At 44.8% G+C, this 19,015-nt stretch overlaps 1 protein-coding gene across 2 annotated transcripts in view; it reads right to left on the bottom strand.

Moving 5' to 3' along the window:
- LOC105027926 (mucin-2) overlaps positions 1 to 19,015 on the bottom strand; it is a 53,729-nt gene that overhangs the window by 21,765 nt on the left and 12,949 nt on the right. Inside the window, exons 2-4 of one of the 2 annotated variants that reach the window (XM_020053704.2) lie at positions 13,744 to 18,044; positions 7,857 to 7,931; positions 3,145 to 3,226 (exon numbers count right to left, since the gene is read on the bottom strand). In XM_020053704.2, the coding sequence (XP_019909263.2) occupies positions 3,160 to 3,226; positions 7,857 to 7,931; positions 13,744 to 17,000 (3,399 nt within the window). In that variant the 5' untranslated portion in view covers positions 17,001 to 18,044 and the 3' untranslated portion in view covers positions 3,145 to 3,159. Of the gene's footprint in view, positions 1 to 3,144; positions 3,227 to 7,856; positions 7,932 to 13,743; positions 18,045 to 19,015 lie in introns of those variants that run through there. The other variant, XM_010900306.3, reaches the window with a different exon arrangement.

Raw genomic sequence — 19,015 nt, 5'->3', positions numbered from 1 at the left:
GTATTAGGTTTAGATTGATGAGGGGAAAAAAATATTTAATCAATTCTAGCACGAGGCTGTAACGTAACAAAATGTGAAAAAAGTAAAGAGATATGAATACTTTGCGAATGCACTGTACAGTAACACACACTCGCTCATTCTTATTCTCACCTTCTCATTTGTGAGAGCCTAATGTGATTTTCTATGCTGCCACAGCTTTTCACTACCTTTTACCATCATTTCAGGCACCATCGCAGCTGTCAGTGTTTAATGAATGACTTTAGGTATGGCACCAGGTGAGAAGACTTCCTCCCAGGGATGTAGTCACACGTGAAGTTCATCTTGGTTAGACATCAGTGAATGTCTGTGAGGTTGGCCAAGTGCATGATAGACAAGACTGGAGCATGATGACATAGTGCTTAAGGCTGTTGTATTGTGAAGCAGGTTGTGATTTGTCAGGTCATACGGAAATATTTTATTCTAATTTATTCAGTTTAGGAGTATAAAATTTGAATAATACTAGCCAGGCATTTCACCTCTTTTGGCCTTGCTTTCCCCCTCTTTTCTCCTCTTCACTTTGCTCTTCTTCTCTCGTCTATGCCTTGTCCTCCTCCTCGCAGTATGCACCAAGCTTTCCCCCATCATCTCTCAGCCCTCTTTAGGTGTGAAATGTATTTATATTCTGCAGAGCAGAGGAGCGGGAGGGAAAAGTGACACAGCCAATCTAACAGATGAGGCAGCGATCCCTGATGTCTGTGAAAGACCATATTTCTCTGAATCAATCCGCGACAATACCCAGCTGTCACATCCTACGGGCAATCGGCCTTCACAGAGGAACCTATTTCGGAAATGCCAACCGGAGGAGACATAAGCCCAAAACCAGAGACCAGAGTAGCAGGCTCTGAAGTTCTCAGTCAGCCAGAAGATAAATGAATGATATGGGTCTGTTACAACACATCGGATCCCTAAAGACAGTTTTTTTTTCAGTAACAAAAGGACATTTTTACTAGATTCTGCATTTGGCAGTGGTCCCACCATTGACACTCTTACACACACCCCCTACACACACACACACACACACACACCACACGTTTTCGGAGGGGAATGTCTCAGTTGTGATCTTCTAATCCCTCCACATTGCGCATGCCTCTCGGTATGTAATCACAGCAACTGGCAACAAACCGAGACCTTGACACCCTTGAGTGAGTCATGACTCGGGTCCTTTTAAAAATGCATTTAATTCAGCAAAAGTCTATCAATTCCTGTCATTCCTCTAAGGTTTTTTGAACATGCAGAGAGTGTAGAACGTTAGGTTCCAAGGACAGCTCAGTCCAGCCCTCTGGCTGTGATCCCTCACTCAACGACCACACGGCGCTGGCGAGATCGTTTTATGTGTCCCTTTACCTTCATTATTACTTTTTAAAATCTTTTAAGGTGTTAATGAATATTTAATGCAGATGAATATTTCATCGTTGCACGCTGAATTCAGGAGTTATAGAAGATACAGAAAATGAGCAAAGAAAGAGACAGCAGGAGGAGAGAATGAAAGGAAGAAGAGAGAGACATTGAAATGCAAGGAGTGTCACCTCCCCTTCCTCCAGTATACGGTCTTGCTCCTCTCGGGCCCCACCCAGCTCTTCTCTCCTTACTGCTTCTCCTCTCCCCTCCCCTCGTTCAGTCTCTCCTCTTTTCCTTGTCTCTACTATGTCCTCTCCTACTCATTCTGCCACTCTTCTCTGACATGTCCCTCTCCTTTCATCTGGCTCACTACCAGTTACAGGACAGTACAGGGGGAGATTCCAGTACTGTCACCCAGTGTTGTGTCAATGGAGCTCTGCTGTGGAAAGTGCTGAGTCATGATGTGTGTGTGTGTGTGTGTGTGGACAGTGGCAGAGTAATGAATTGGTAGGCGCTGTCAGATGACGTCCATTTCAAACCCAGGAGATGGATCATTATGAGTCCTCCCTCGCTCCAGTGACTCGACCCTCTCCTCCTCCCTCTCCTCCCCCTCTCCTCCTCCCTCTCCTCCCCCTCTCCTCCTCCTTCCTCTCTTCCCCCCTCGCCTCCCCCATCTCCTCCTCCCCCATCTCCTCCTCCCCATCTCCTCCTCCCCCATCTCCTCCTCCCTCTCCTCTTCCTTTCCTCCCCCTCTCCTCCTCCCTCTCCTCCTCCCTCTCCTCCTCCTCCTCCTCCCTCTCCTCCTCTCTCTCTCTCCTCCATCGGCAGACAGACCCAGCCTAGACTGGTATCCTCTTCTGCAGTTGCAGGTCATTGTCTACTGACCAGTGATCACTGACCAGTTTCAAAATATTCAAAATGCATATAAGGTCAAGGGTTTATCCACATTACTTAAATAAAATCCTCTGATATCACATTAACTCAATGAAAACTATTGATACCGCAACATCTTGACAAAACCCATCAATGACATGCTACCTCAGTGGAAACCAACAATATCAAACTGATATGAAACTACCTGAATGAAACTAATTGAATAACACTACCTCAATGAAAACAAACCAGGTTATCACACTACCTATATGAAAACCATTGATATCATGCTATCTCAATGAAAACAAACCAGGTTATCACACTACCTATATGAAAACCATTGATATCATGCTATCTCAATGAAAACAAACCAGGTTATCACACCACCTATATGAAAACCATTGATATCATGCTATCTCAATGAAAACAAACCAGGTTATCACACCACCTATATGAAAACCATTGATATCATGCTATCTCAATGAAAACAAACCAGGTTATCACACCACCTATATGAAAACCATTGATATCATGCTATCTCAATGAAAACAAACCAGGTTATCACACCACCTATATGAAAACCATTGATATCATGCTATCTCAATGAAAACAAACCAGGTTATCACACCACCTATATGAAAACCATTGATACCAAACTCGGTGAGCAGCACCCTGTTTAACTGCCAGCAGAGCGAGAGGAAAAAAGCCCCTCAGAAAATGTTCCATAGTGCTTATCTGCAGTTCACGAAGTACGATATGAAGGATTGTCCGCGCAAACCATAAGACTCTTAGCAGATACTCACAGTAATTCCAAACTCACTCGAAAGAGTAGCTCCCTTTCTCTGCAATAAATGAATTACTCTTAGTTGAGGGCCTTGATGGCCTTCTCAAGAAAGGTGCAACATTAAACTATACCTTGTGTGGAAGAGACAGAGGTTTGTTGGGTGATCTAATTAGGCTGCTGTCCTCATAAACCCTGTAGGGATTGAAGCACAAGAGTTTGCTGATAGAAGTCAGACTTTGTTCCATAAATATGCCATTGGCAACATGCATAATAGGAAGGACTTTTGTATTCCAAACTCTACTCTCTAATTAACACTCTTGCATGCCTTACAATGATATTCACATATTAATATTAATACGCCACGGGTGCTGGATAAATAACATCAGATACAAGCACTCCTGTTCTTTTACAGATACCAGCAATAGAGGAAAAACACTGAAAACAAATGAAGCATTTATTTAGCAAGCCGCAGTGCAATTTGTAACTATGTAAAATCTTAGTGTAATCGTGTCTACATTTGCTTTGCTGAAAGTTTTTATTAGCATTTTTACATATGCTTATTTTTAAATACAAATATTCTAAGTGAAATGAAAGAGCATAGGTTCATGTGAGCACAGTATGTTCAGGTTATTTCCAGACATTTATTTATACTACTAACCCTGGATAGGTTCCATCCCTTTTACAACTTCCCCAGTGGCCAAAACTGGTTTCAGTGACGTCTGTCTGATGTCTTTTATGACAACATTTTCCCTGCTGGGTTGGAAAGTGCAGAATTGAGCTGCATAAGGGAATGAAATGATCTGGCTTTACAAAGCTATTCCAGCCAGGTAGTGAAGTATTGACCCCGGAGGCCTGGTACGGCGCTGAGCATGGCGGAGCTGTAACTTCAGAACATCAACCACTGGAATACTGCAGAGCACTCTCTGAGCCACTACATTACTGAGGTTAACGAAATAAAACCTGAGCATACGGGGCAGCATATAGACGCAATATAGTCTGATAGAGTGTACAATATGAGTCATTGGATAGGATGAAGGATCGGGACAGACGGTAGAGCTGTATTGCGATTTCTATTGTAGGAAATGAAGTGTTGGCATTCAGAGACCCTGAGGTAAACTGTGGTAAATAAGACCATATCAATAATTATTATTTTATGCTATGTTCTTTCACTTTAGAAGTTCAAATATCAAAGCCGACAGCCAGAAAATCTAGTTCTTGACTAGAAAACACATTCTCTCCAGACACATTCGATCCAGACATTTCAGAATGCTTATCGTCCTGGACTGAAGTTTGTTAGAGGGAAGTCTCACATAGGCATTGTGTCGTTTTTAGGTTTATATTGCATTTTAATATTTCTGAGGTAAAAGGAAAATCCAGTTCCTCTCTCAGCAGACTGAGAAACTGATCTGCCTGGGCGTGTCGCTAGAGCATGAAGAAACCAGGAAATCCCTGCTGACGATTTCTCCCCCCTCCCCAAGCGATGATTTGGATCGTCCATGGGGCTTCTGAGCCACTTGTCAGCTAGTGTCACAATCAAGAGTCAAACCTAGACTGTGGGGGTCTGCTTGATGTTACAATAGGGCGCTTTAGACCAATGCACCTTAGAGCATGGTAAATTCCCGCCGTGACAGGCATTGGTTTAATTGGCTTAGTCTACCGACCTATCAGCTCCCACCAGTTCTACCCCGAAGTGTATTGTGCACCCAAGCACCAATCACTACCTTTTGGGACAGTTGTGATGTGCCGTGTCAATACTGCACAGACTCAGGGCATTACAAAGCAAGTCTTGCTTCATTAAAACGTGCTCATTATGATAGAAAGAAGCGCTATAGGCTATTAGCTGGTAAGCTTCTCTTCTGTATTATGAAGTGGCTGGCTGAGGCTACACTGGATGCTATCGAAATGTTTACATGATCAAATGTCGGATATGTTGCTCCATGCCACACCTTGCAGGATTTTGATTAGCTAAAATAGAAAACATGACAAATACATTTCTTATTTAACATCATTTGCATAGAATGATACAGTGACTCCCTACAGGCCACTTATTAAATGGTTGCTCTGCCAGGCTCATATGCACTCTGTGGGCAGCAGCCAGGGGACAGGGTTTAGATTTAGTCATATACAGTAAGTGAATGGCTACATGTCAGAATTCTAGTCAAGGATCTGAGAATCATGCAGTACTCTACAGTACACTAGAGACAGATCCACCAAGTGAAGAAGAACAAAAGTACAAATTGAAGTTAGAAGGGGTCAATGCATCACTTTAAATGTGAAATTGACCTTATTTTAAAAAGGCCATTTGCTTATGGCAAAGAAAGTGTATTGTTCTTCACTGGCTGGATGAAGAAGTTTAAAAAGGAATCGATGTTGTGGGCAAAATGTGAACAGTTAATTTGTGGAACAGCTAATACAGAACCTTTGATCCTGTGCAACTACATCAGCGATTTTACCTGGAAGATCTTTAAACTTAAACTTAACAAGTCAGTGCAGTTCATTTAGTTAATTATTTTTAATTGTTGGTAGATATTATTGCCACACTACGACGTCAAAATAACAGTCTGAAAATTATGATAGTGCCTTTTTGGTTTAAGAATTGTTAAAAAAAATCAACCCTAAAGCTTGTCTTTTTAGGTGGGATGCAACTTTTAGTCCAGATCATTTCATGACAATCTGATTATAACATGCCAAGACCCAGTCTTCTTGGTTGGGTTTGGGCTCTAAAGAAATAAAACAAGGACTGATTCATTTAAAACTGTCTTCATCTTTACACTAGGGTTGTCAAACACATTTTGCCCGGCTGCTGTATTTGATCTTCAACAAGGTCCAGTTGCCTCACTGAAAATATATTGGCTTTTATTTCTGTGAATATTGGCACGCAGCTGAAGATTCTATGAATGTAGGTCTATTAACATTTCTGTACTTTTGATTTGTTTTGATTTTAATAACAGATTAAATCAGTTTCCACACCAAAATTGGTTTTACACTTTTTGACACAGACACTCTTGCTGTTGTTTGACAAATGTCCAAAATAATGGCCCCAGACAGTTAAAAAAGATATTGATGTTCAAAATCAATAAAAATCTAACACACCATCTCATTTGCAATTTACCGAAATTGCTTGGCACAAAAACTGAGCTGAAAAGGACATAAAAAGACACTGATGTCCAATCAATCAACAAGAAGAACAATTACTTTCTATCTCCACATCCTTTTCTACCTCTCTTGAAAACAATGGAATCTCGTCTCAGCATAGCACTTCTGAAAACGCACTTCTCTGCACCAGACCTCCCTAGGTTCACTAGATCACATAGGGAGGGTAATATGCATGTCTAAACTCTCCATGGCTTAGCTCATCTCCCTCCCCTTGCCTGTCTCTCTCGTTCTCTCCCACATTCTCTCTCTATCTCTGTCTCTCTCAGTCTCTGCCCATCTGGCAGACTCTTCACTCTGACATTGTTTTGTCTCACTACATTGTCAGTCTGTGGGTTTCTTTCTTCCTGTAATACCCTCCTCCAATGTGGGAGTGTTTCGGAATGATTCCCTCTCTTTGAGTATCTGCCTTTTCTCTCTCTCTTTTCCACCCCAGCCTGGTTTGTTCTCTTAGATGTCAGCAAGGACCTGGCAAAGCCCAGCTTCCACCTCTCCCTCCCTCCCTCTCTTTCCCTCTGCTGCCCTGTCGCTCTCATGGTTTCGAAATTTACAACTAAGAGACACGGATTTCGGTTTCATAGTAATCCCATGTGTTCGCCTGCTTATTATTTACCTTACTGTAAACTGTGAAATCCTGTTTGTTAATTGATAGATTTTGATTCAAATTTCAAACAGCAGCGGGGTGATTAAGCAGAATCTGTGACTATGTGTGTGTGTGCATGCTTGAAGGCCTATACATTATCGGTGTGTGTGTGTGTGTGCATGCTTGAAGGCCTATACATTATCGGTGTGTGTGTGCATGCTTGAAGGCCTATACATTATCGGTGTGTGTGTGTGTGTGCATGCTTGAAGGCCTATACATTATTGGTGTGTGTGTGTGTGCATGCTTAAAGGTCTATACATTATCGGTGTGTGTGTGCATGCTTGAAGGCCTATACATTATCGGTGTGTGTGTGTGTGTGTGTGTGTGTGAGTGTGTGCATGCTTGCAATTCTACATATCCCTCTGTGTGTGTCTTTGTTTGGGTTCCTCTATCTCTTTAAGGGTTTTCAGAATACAGTATGTGTTTGTGTGTCGGTAAACGTGTGAATGTGTGCGCCTGTGTATGGCCTGGCTTCACAAATCCCTCCTGCTGTGCTCAGTGAACAAACCTGCAGCATTATTCACACCTAAGACTCGAACGTGTCGGATGAATAGCCCGGACCCTAAGTGTTGCGTGCAGTCGCCTGATAATCTTGCTCCGCACAGACACAGCCTCATGGATGACATAATCCTGCCAACCGTGGAACTGACTGAATCGCAAATACGGATGAGATTTGAAGTGACAGTTAACCACATGTTACTGTTGAGCAGGACATCCGCATCCTTCATGTACAGATGTCATATCTTCATTTCAGACATACAAACACGTGACCAACATTAGCTTGCAGCAACAGCATCTGTGATTTCCTGTGTCTGTCATAATCAACGGACGCTACCATAGGGGCGAGACAGTTTGTTTAAGTCTCAAATGCTTTTATTGGGAAACTTTTGAAGGATTTAAAGACTTGAACACTCAGGCGACATTTCTTTCTACAGGCCGATCAAATCACAATTCAGCATATGTAGGGCTTAAATGTCCCCAGTTAATACAGGCACACTAATGCACACGCTCAGAACCCTGTCTTACCTGTATATGATGCAGGCACAGTCTCTGCACGTGCCACAGTTTTCTATATCCTGGCCCGTCCTGTAGGAGTGTCTCCTGGAGGGGCAGACACAGATGACATCATCACCATGGGACAATAACAGCCGCTACCTTGGACTGAGTCACAGTGCCGGTAGAGACAATGATGTAACAGTCAGAGATGGGTCATGGCATCAGAACATAAGCGCTTGCATCGGTTTCTCTTCGTATTAATCACTCGATTAACTGACAAAGCCATGTCACTTTTTTTCGGTAGTTAGTCTACTCTGAACTCTAAATTGTGGAGCAGTTGTAGTAAACATGGGTGAACGGTCATATTAGCATGTCATGTATCATGACAATATGTGAAATAACCTGTCGAACTGCTACATAAAAACGCACTTCTCTGCCCCATGTCAAAAACTACATTAAAATTGCATGAATCAAACCCCATGATAAAATTATATATTTTAAATATATATATATATATATATATACACAGCTCCGGTTAAGAGACCACTGCAATTAAGGGACCACTGCACCTTTTTTCCCCCAGAACGCTTCTGTTCCTCACTTAAAACGTTCCTTTTCAACATTTTTGGAAAGGAAAGAAAAGGATGCAGTGGTCCCTTAATTTTTTCCGGAGCTGTATATACTATATACACACTACCATTCAAAAGTTTGGGGTCACAGAATTGTCCTTGTTTTCAAAAGAAAAACACATTTTTGGTTCATTAAAATAAAAGGGTTCTTGAAGGAAGGCTATCACTCTTTATGGATGACGCTTTATTGGAGTCAGTTTCCTCCTACAACAGGACAATGACCCACAGCACAGCTCCAAACTATGCAAAAACTATTTAGGGAAGAAGCAGTCAGCTGGTATTCTGTCTATAATGGAGCGGCCAGCACAGTCGGATCTCAACCAGTTCACAGGGCATGGCGTTGCAAAATGGAGTGATAACCTTCCTTCTTCAAGATCCCTTTTACCCTATACAATTCTCCCATTTTACCACCACCAAAGCTCCCCAAAATCATCACATTGCCTCCCCCACGCTTGACAGATGGCGTGAACCGAACATCTCAAACTTAGATTTGTCTTTTTTCCAATATTCCAGTGTCTGTGTTCTTGCGCCCATCTTAATCTTTCCTTTTTATTGGTTGGTCCGAGATATTGCTTTTTCTTTGCAACTCTGCCTTGAAGGACAGCATCCTAGAGTCGTGGGTTTTGCGGGTACTATTTAATGAGGCTGCCAGTTGAGGACCTGTGAGGCATCTGTTTCTCAAACTAGACACTCTAATGTATTTCCCTCTTTCTCAGTTGTGCACCAGGGCCTCCTACTTCTCTTTCTATTCTGGTTAGAGCCAGTTTGTGTTGTTCTATGAAGGGAATAGTACACAGTGTTGTACGAGATGTTGTACTTCAGTTTTCTTGGCAATTTTTCGCATGGAATACCCTTCATTTCTCAAAACAAGAATAGACTGATGAGTTTCAGAAGAAAGTTATTTGTTTCTGGCCATTTTGAGCCTGTAAAAAAACCCACAATTGCCAATGCTCCAGATTCTCAATTAGGCCAGTTTTATTGCTTCTTTAATCAGCACAACAGTCTTCAGCTGTGCTAACATAATTGCAAAAGGTATTTCTAATCAATTTACTTTTTTAAATGATAAACTTGGATTAGCAAACACAAAGTGCTATTGGAACACAGGACTGATGGTTGCTGATAATGGGCCTCTGTACACCTACACTTATTTGGACACACCATTTTCATAATTCTGGCTCTGTATGCCACCACAATGGATATGAAATGAAACAACCAACATGCAATTGAAGTGCAGACTTTCAGCTTTAAGTCAAAGGGTTGAACAAAAATATTGTATGCAACATTAAGGAATTGCAACCATTTTCATACACAATCCCCTTATTTCAGGGGCTCAAATGTAATTGGACAATTTAACACAATCATAAATAAAATGTAAATTTTTTATATTTTGTTGAGAATCCTTTACAAGCAATAATGGCTTGAATTCTGGAACGCATGAACATCACCAAACGCTGGGTTTCCTTTGTGATGCTTTGCCAGGTCTTTACTGCAGCTGTCTTCAGTTGTTGTTTGTTCATGGGTCTTTCTGCCTTAAGTTTTGTCTTCAGCAAGTGAAATGCATGCTAGATCAAGTTGAGATCAGGTGATTGACTTGGCCATTGCAGAATAGTCCTCTCCTTAGCCTTTAAAAACTTCGGGGTTGCTTTAGCAGTATGTTTTGGGTCATTGTCCATCTGTAAACTTCACTGAATTTGGCTGAATCTGAGCAGACAATATATCCCTATACACTTCAGAATTCATCCGTCTGCTTCAAACTTATGTCACATAATCAATAAACACTAGTGACCCAGTGCCACTGGAAGCCATGCATGGCCATGCCATCACACTGCCTCCACTGTGTTTTACAGATGATGTGGTATGCTTTAGGTCATGAGCCATGCTTTTTTCTTCCCATCATTCTGGTACAGGTTGATCTTAGTTTCATCTGTCATTTTGAAAACCCTCTGTATTTGCTCCGGTGAAGTCTTCTCTCTATGGTATACTTGGATAATGATATGCCTACCTCCTGGAGAGTGTTCTTCACTTGGCTGGATGTTGTGAAGTGGTTTATCTATGGAAAGGATCCTACGATCATCCACCACTGTCCATGGACGTCCAGGCCTTTTTGTGTTGCAGAACTCACCAGTACATTCTTTTTATCTCAGAATGTACCAAACAGTTGATTTGGCCACTCCTAATGTTCCTGCTATCTCTCTGATGGATTTTATTTTTTTGCAGGCTTAGGATTGCCTGTTTCACTTGCACTGAGGGCTCTTTTGACTGCGTGTTGTAGGTTCACAGCAACAGCTTCCAAATGCGAATGCCACACCTGGAATCAACTCCAGAGCTTTTACCTGCTTAACTGATGAAGAAATAACGAAGGAATAGTCCACACCTGTTCATGAAACAGCATTTGAGTCAATTGTGCGTTACTTTTGGTCCCTTGAAAAAGAGGGACCAAAAGAGCTGTAATTCATATTAAAGAGCTATAATTCCTAAACCCTTTCTCCAATTTGGATGTGAATACCCTAAAAAATAAAGCTTAGAAGCTGCACTTTAAGCCCATATTCATTATTTAACTGTAACTTGAATATATTTTAATAAACAGCCAAAATAACAAAACCTTTGTCATTGTCCAATTATTTCGGGACCTAACTGTATGTAAACACTCCATTAAAGATCTGCTGTTTCCAGCTACTGTACACCAGTCATTTACTAGATTAACCGTGTCTGTACTGTATTCTGATTCATTTGATGTTATTTTAATGGACAAAATAAATGTATTTCAAAAACAAGCATATTTCTAAGTGACCCCAAACATTTGAACGGTGTCTATGTACATAATCCAAGGCCTGTCTCGGTTGGAAGGAAGCTATGTTTGAAGTGACAGAAGTGCATCAGAAAAGTCTTATCCACGTGGTTCTGAGTTTTGCATTGCTTGTGGGAACTGTCGAGACACTTTATGTATTGATGGACCTTGTATCTTTCAGTGTTGTGTCCACAATATTTTGTACTGTTTATAAAACATAGCAACATTTACAGGCAGAAAGCAGAATCTGGCGGCTACTGGAGGATACTTACGTAACGCTGGTTCTATGAACCAAGCGCAGTTCATTTTATGTTTCTTGCATGACCTCGTTTTTAAATAACGTGTGTGCATTTGAATGTGTATGAGTGCATGTTTGCGTGAATGTGTAAGTATCAGTGGTGTGCATGTGTGTGTGTGTGTGCGTGTGTGTGTGTGTAAAAGAGAATGCGACTCAAAGTAAGCATAAGAGTGTTAGCGTCCCTGGCTAGGTTTCATCACTTCCTCTGAGAAGAAGCTAACTCTTATTTTTTTAATCGAGTGTTGCCTCAGTCCCATGATCCTTCTCCTGCTAACTCCTCATCCAGAAACCCACTCCTAATCATTTCTTATGAATGATTTCCCCCCAACCGACTCCCTTACGGTTACGTAAAGCGTGACTCACTTTATCTTCAGGGAGAAAATAATGCTTATGAGGTAAAAGTCAAGTCTGAATTCATTACATTTAAACTCATCTCAGAACAAGAGCTCTTATGAGAGAATAATACATGTTTCTAAATAGGCTTTAAAGACAGTAGAAAACATCTTCCATTTGAAAGATAGGTCAACATAGTACTGTCAAAGCCATGAAAACTGGTTCCAGTAAGGTTAGAACGGCGTCTTTGTCAGGCTGTTTGTTGAAGTCCTTTTTTGGAAATGGAAAATATTTGTACTTTTTTAACCAGATGACAAAGATTTACTTCCATCAGAATCTTAATCATGTTTGTAAAAATACGTCTTTACCTGGTTGTAACGAGACCATATAATGTATTTTATTCTGTTCCTTTGCCAGATAAGTATAACTTAAAACACATTCTTATTTTCAGTAACGACGTGGGAGCAATTAGGTGTTAGCTGTCTCGCTCGGGGACATTGTTTTACCTTGTCGGCTCAGGGATTTGATCTAACAAACTTTTGGGGTGTATATATATATAACTTGGAGTACAATCATACGTTTCATCCCAGCAAAAAGCTAATATAAGCAACCGCTCAGCCTTTTCCTCCGTAAACCACGTGTCATTTCCTCTCAACTACCATGTTGGTATGATAATGATGGAGGAATCCGTAAGCAGCTTACGAATGTGGGAAGTAGATTAATTAAAGTGCCGATGGGAATCGTAAAGGGTTTACACTAAGAGCCTGTGCCGCAACTAAACCCAACGCCTGCGCCCTTATAACCTCATCATCAGCACTGATCACTATATCAAGAAGGAAAAGAGGAATAACTCACCCCCATCCTCCAAAAACAACGCAGCAACATTGCTTTTGGGTGGGTCGAGAAGACTCCACATGAGGTCCACAGGAATTCAGAGAAGATTACTCACGTTCCGAAAATATGTCACTAAGAATTTGTGTGAATAAAATATGACACATCATGTGCTCAAGGTGTGAAATTATTGGCTATTTTCAATACATAAACATATGCCTTCTTGTTTTGAGTGGAGTTTGTGTCAGTTTGCTGTGTACAAAATAATTGTATAAAATGAATATGACTATGTTCACACCCCCCCAACAAGCTAGCACACTCAAGGTTCAAACCTAGCTGTGGCGGTCAGATTTGTTCTACAAATTGCCACCGATCAGGTCATATGGAAAGGGATTTGACTTGTTGACATGGTGATTTCAACTCTCTTATTAAGTTTTTGTTAACTGGTCTTTCTTTCACGTGGCATCTCCTCACATATTTCCCCCTTTTCCTCTGCTCCTTATTTTTGCCAAATGTAAATTTCATTATGTCCGCATCGCACAGCAGTGTTGCCAGAGTATTTTCAGCATCACAATGCTTGGCTGGCCTATAAATAGATGGGTGGTAGAAGGGGAAAGCTCAAACAAAACAAATGCCCATCTGTAATATTTAGAATGCGACACATGCTGGATTATAAATGCGCTGCGTGTTGTTTGTTTCTCATTTCCATGCAACGAGTGATTTCCACCAACATTTACCCTCCATATGATTGCAAAGTGACAGAGAAAATGTTATTTTGCCAAACTGTGATCACTGGGGCTGATTTACATTTTTGAATTGGGCAAATTCATTGGACAAACAAAAACTTCTCGAAGCAGAGCTAAGACCGGTTATGTGTGACATTTACTTTTCAGCCCATTCTATTTCTGAGCTCCGGAGCATTCCATTGTTAGTTTTATTACCTTTTACAGAAAGGTGACTGCAGATGATCTTTGTTGGGACATCAATGCATTACCGTAGCTGACTCTGTAATTTTATGGCTCACCGGGCCTCACTCACCCGTCTCTCTCGGCTTCCTTCTTCTCCAAGTCCTGAATGACATCCAGCAGGACCTTGATGGTATTCTGGCTGGTCTCCAGAACACCCTCCAGGCTGTGAAGCTGGGTCTGCAGGCTCCGGATGTCATGGAGGGGCCCGTTAGGGCCCATTAGTTTTTCTGCCACCCAGGATGGGTCCAGTTTACTCCTGGCGCCCGAAACCAGCCCCCCCAGGATCTCCTGGACCTGCCTGAGGGTGTCAGCCTGGGTGGATGTCAGGGGCCCGGCTGTGGGGCCACTTCCAGTGCCAGAGCATCCCTGGGCCCCTGAAGGGCACTGTCCAGACGGGAGAGCCTGCTGGCTGTTGGGGGTGTTGGGTCCAGAACAGAGCATTTTATGAAGGGCCCCAAGCTGAGCCCCAAGCTGCGCCTGAGCCTGGCCCAGGCAGGTGGGCCTGGGGATGCCTTTGGTAGGCGAGAAACAATGGTCTCCCTGGGTCCCCTTCAGAGGGATGACCGGGGGTGTTTGAGCTCTGTGTTTAAGGGAGTTGGCTCTGGGACTTGGAACTGGTGACTCCGACCTCGCTGACCTCTCCTTCTCGCTGGCCCGCCTTAGCAGAGGCGCTCGGCGGTCCTGTTCTGGGGTGCAGCTCAACCCCCCTTTGCGAGGGGTGTATGGGGGAGGGGGAGGGGGTGGCGGCGGAAGTATCCTCCTCTCGCCCCTACACTCCCACTCTGACGCCCTCCGGTCCTCAGCACTGCTGGGTTGGGCCTGAGGCGGGGGGGTGTAGGGGGGCGCAGGGCGGAAAGTGGATGCGTACAGGGGGACAGTTTTGGTCGGAGTGCCGCAATATGGCGTTGTCGGCAGTGTATGGTGGGATTTTACCATTGGAGGCAGGGGGTTGCCACTTTTTACAGTAGTGGAGGGGGAGGAGCAATATTTTATGGTTTGGATTTGAATGTGGGTGGAGTAGGAAGGAACTGCTGGAGGCTGGAAGGAGCAGGGGGGTACAGTTTGACACGGGGGGTTCCCAGGAGGTATGGTCTGAATTAAGGAGATGTAGGGAGGGGTGGCTAGGGCTGGGGGGTGACAGGATGTGACAGTTGGTGGTGGAGAGGCGCAGGAGGACATGGATTGATTTAAGGAGCATGGTGTGACTGTTTGTGTTATGATGGTGCAGGGGGCTATAGTTAGAGATGGTGTTGGGGTGGGGCAAGTTGGTGCTGTGAAAGGCACTGCAGTTGATGTTGGTCTTGGGGTGGGGCAAGCTGGAGCTATGAAATGGACTGCAGTAGAAGTTAGTGTTGGAGTGGAGTAGGTTGGAGCTATGAAAGGGACTGCAGTACAAGTTAGTGTTGGAGTGGAGTAGGTTGGAGCTATGAAAGGGACTGCAGTTGGAGTTGGTGTTGGGGTGGGGCAAGCTGGAGCAGTGAAAGGGACTGCAGTTAGAGATGGTTTTGGGGTGGGGCAAGCTGGAGCTGTGAAAGGAAATGCAGTTGGAGTTGATGTTAGGGTGGGGCAAGCTGGAGCTGTGAAAGGAACTGCAGTTGGAGTTGGTTTTGGGGTGGGGCAAGCTGGAGCTGTTAAAGGGACTGCAGTTGGAGTTGGTTTTGGGGTGGGGCAAGCTGGAGCTGTGAAAGGGACTGCAGTTGGAGTTGGTGTTGGGGTGGGGCAAGCTGGAGCTGTGAAAGGGACTTTAGTTGGAGTTGGTGTTGGGGTGGGGCAAGCTGGAACTGTGAAAGGGACTGCAGTTGGAGTTGGTGTTGGGGTGGGGCAAGCTGGAGCTGTGAAAGGGACTTTAGTTGGAGTTAATGTTGGGGTGGGGCAAGCTGGAGCTGTTAAAGGGGCTGGCGTTGGCGTCTGCGGTGGGAAGGGGCAGTTGGTGGTGGTGGTGGTGGTGCATGGTGGTTTAATTTGATTCTGGCAGATGGAGGACGGGACAGTTTCAGTTTGAAGCAAAGTGGTTAGAACTTGAGATGGAAGCACAGTGGGAGGAACTTCTGATCGGTTGAATGGATGTGTACAGTTGGATTCAGTTCGGGGTAGGGAGTTGCGCGAGAGAACCACCATCGGGGGCGTTTCACATCTTGGATGGGGAGAGACTGGCGCAGTTCTGGTTAAGGAGGCATAGAGAGGCATAGTCTGAGTTTTTGCGATGGAGGGTCTCACAGTCGAGGGTGGAGGGGAGTCGCAGGGACTATCAGTCTGAGTTTGGGAGGAGCAGGGCTGCACGGTCGACGGAGGAGGTGTTTCAGGAGGGGAAACACACGGGCTGTCTGTCTGGGTTGGAGTGTTGCAGTAGCACACCTCCCTCCCGGGGTCGCTGACGGCACGATTCATGCGTTTTCTCCTCCTGGCTTGCGACGGAGTGGCACTCCCCTCACGTTTAGACCCCTCACTCCCACAGGTCACAGAGTCGCAGTAGCAAGGCTCCGCAGTGTCCCGTAGCCGAACTGGTTGAGTGGAATCGGAGTCGTGCCAAGAATTGACCGAGTGATTCCGGAAGACGAGGGAGCTAGCGTTAGCTCTAGGTTGGTCCACCAAGTCCTGCTTAGTCTTAGGCCCAGGGCTTATTCCGTCACAGGATGCCGTCTCTGAAACATGGTTGTGGGTAGTGTACTCGTCCAGTCCATCGTCTAAATCCACCCCTGCCGACTTACCCTCGCTGCGGCTGCGCGTGGCTAGTGCCTCCGGGTTCTTGGGCTTCTGAAGGCAGGGGGAGGTCTGGATGGCCGTACTGGAGCACCGCCTCCGGGAAAAAGGCAGCGTGAGGGAGCACGGCCGTGGGGGCGAAGGCGGTGGTGCCCAGCAGCGGCGCGTCGGACCCGGGGTGAGCGGGTGAGGGGGCGCCCGGGCCAGGAAAGCCGCCACCACTTCGATGGTGTCGGCCATGTCTCCTCGGACGGCCCCTACCACCGAGGTCTGGTTGGAGGACCCCTCACCGCCGACTGTACTCTCCGTCAGCCATCCTTGGGCCGCCACAGGGCTCGTGGGGCTGCTCTTCCGCAGGGGGTGGGGGCTGTCGCGCTCGGCGGCAGTCCTCTGGTGGCCTTCGGTTTCAGCTCCAGCGCCAGGAGTCCCGCCTCCCACGCCATCCTCCAGGTCTTTGAAACGGACCTGATGGGTGCGGTTGCGGCGTCGCTTGAGGCGGCTCTCGATGTCCGGCGAGTCGCGATTTAGCAGCACAGAGCGCACGGTCATGGCACCAGGCAGCTTGTCGGCGGTCTTGCTGTTGGTGTGTTGGCCAGTGAGCAAGTGATTTGGCTCTTTGCTCACCATGTCTCCTTTGACACCGCGTCCTTCCTCCCGACATCCACAGTCCCTGCAGGCCGTTTGACGTGATGAAATCCTCTGTCCAAGAGTAATTCTATTCTGTAGCTCAAATAAATGTGACCATTGACTGTCCGTTTATTCTCCAGGACAGTGGGATACCGGTATTATCTGGTTTGTTTAGATGGAGTTCCATCGGATGAAACAGCTGTAGTCTGTTGGTATGAGTAACCAATAAGAGATGAATGGAGGTCATTGTTCCACTGCAGAGCTGCCTGTCCTACCACCTCATTCTGCAGCACTCCAAAGGGCTAAGTCCCTTCTCAGGTGTGTGTGTGTGTATGATGGTTTCTCTGGCAATCTGCCTTCCTGAAAAACAAAGCCAGAGGATCTTTACTTTGCTCAGACTACAGATAGAAAGAACCGCATCCTGAGCTTCAACATCACAAAGTCTTCAGGATGAACCGGATTCTCATAGTCCACGGAGCTTCATTTATTCATCATACAGTCCACTCAGCTTCCTGAATTACTTAAAACAGAGCAGTTCCTCGAAGCCGCATTAAAGAATAATTACGTCAGCACATTAAACATGAGAGCAATGCAAACTTAAATCAAGGCTCATATCCCTCATACAAAATCTAAAAGGGGGACGTTTAACATTAAAAAGTCAGAAGAGCAGGAAGGGAGAGGTGAGCGTGACTGTTGCATGACTCCCGGATGCACTCAGCTCCAACGTACTCCTAATAATATCCCTGGAGATGGAATCGTGACGGGGGCACAGTATCTACCGGCGAATAGGCACGGCTCCACTGAATACACTTTGTCCATCCTTCCCATCACCAAATCTACAGGCCGGCCCTTCCAACCCGCTCAGCATTGTCCCATGAGGCTGCGAGAAGATTGGATTGGTAAGAAGTGGGACATCGCTGTGTGACTCCCCGTAATGGTTTATCTTCCTCTCCGGCTTTCTCACATTCTCGCTCTCTTTCTCTCGTCCAGTACCTTTTTCAGTGAGTCATCTTCTAGGGCCGAATAACAGAAAAGCCCAAGATCCTGAGGTGAACAGAGAAAAACAGACAAAGAGAGAGAGAGAGAGAGAGAGAGAGATTGTGAAAAATAAGAGAGAAAGAAAGACAGGAGATAGAAGAGGGAGAGAGAGAGAGAAAGAGAGAGAGAGAAAGAGGGCATTAGTCTACATATTGTGGTCATCGCATTTCCACTGAAAGATAATAAGATGGACCTCATTATAATGAAGTTCATAATAAGGTAGTTGTTAAAAATTCATAAAAGCAGAGTGAACAGAGACACATCATAAAGGGGAGATTATGTTGGTTTAAAAAGACTAACGAAAAGGACAGATAGAACGTACGCACGCATGTGTGTGTGTGTGTGTGTGTTTGCAGGCACACGTGTGGCATGTTTATGTGAGAGGGGAGCAGAAAGAATACGTCTACGGACGTATCTTTTGAGTGACTGACAAGGGGTCCGGACGTAACACGATGATTTGTGACAAGAGGCAAGCCTGGTTCAGGCCATCTGAGCTTCTTGTGGCCTGACAGTCTCTCTGCGGAGCCACAGACAATTAGTGTTGTCTCACAGCTCAGCGGTTATTTAGGGAATAGGGACCCCAGGGGCCGCCACTGTTACTTATGTTCACTTTTCTCCCCCTCGTATCTTGTTTCTTTTTTTTTTCTTTTTTTTAAAGAGGAATGTCTTTGTCACGGCTGCCGGCCCGCCGTCGACCTTTTAAAAACACCATTATTAGAATTAATTATGATTACAGTCACGGTCGGCATTCCCGGGGAATGAACGGTAGAGGAATCGCGGGCTCCTGCACAGATGTGAAGCCGGTGCTAGATGTGAAAACCACAGGATTTCCTCCCAGTATTTTACTTCCTTGTTATCACAGTGGATCTGTGTAACCGGGATCTGCTTATACATGACTCACTGAGGAACGCGTTCCAGACTCGCTAACGATGATAAATCACTGCGTCGAAACTGCGGAGTGGACACAGTTGTTCACT

The sequence above is a fragment of the Esox lucius genome, chromosome 14, assembly GCF_011004845.1.
Source record: "Esox lucius isolate fEsoLuc1 chromosome 14, fEsoLuc1.pri, whole genome shotgun sequence".
NCBI classification, from domain to species: Eukaryota; Metazoa; Chordata; class Actinopteri; order Esociformes; family Esocidae; genus Esox; species Esox lucius.
This window is presented reverse-complemented; position numbering and strand designations above follow the sequence as displayed.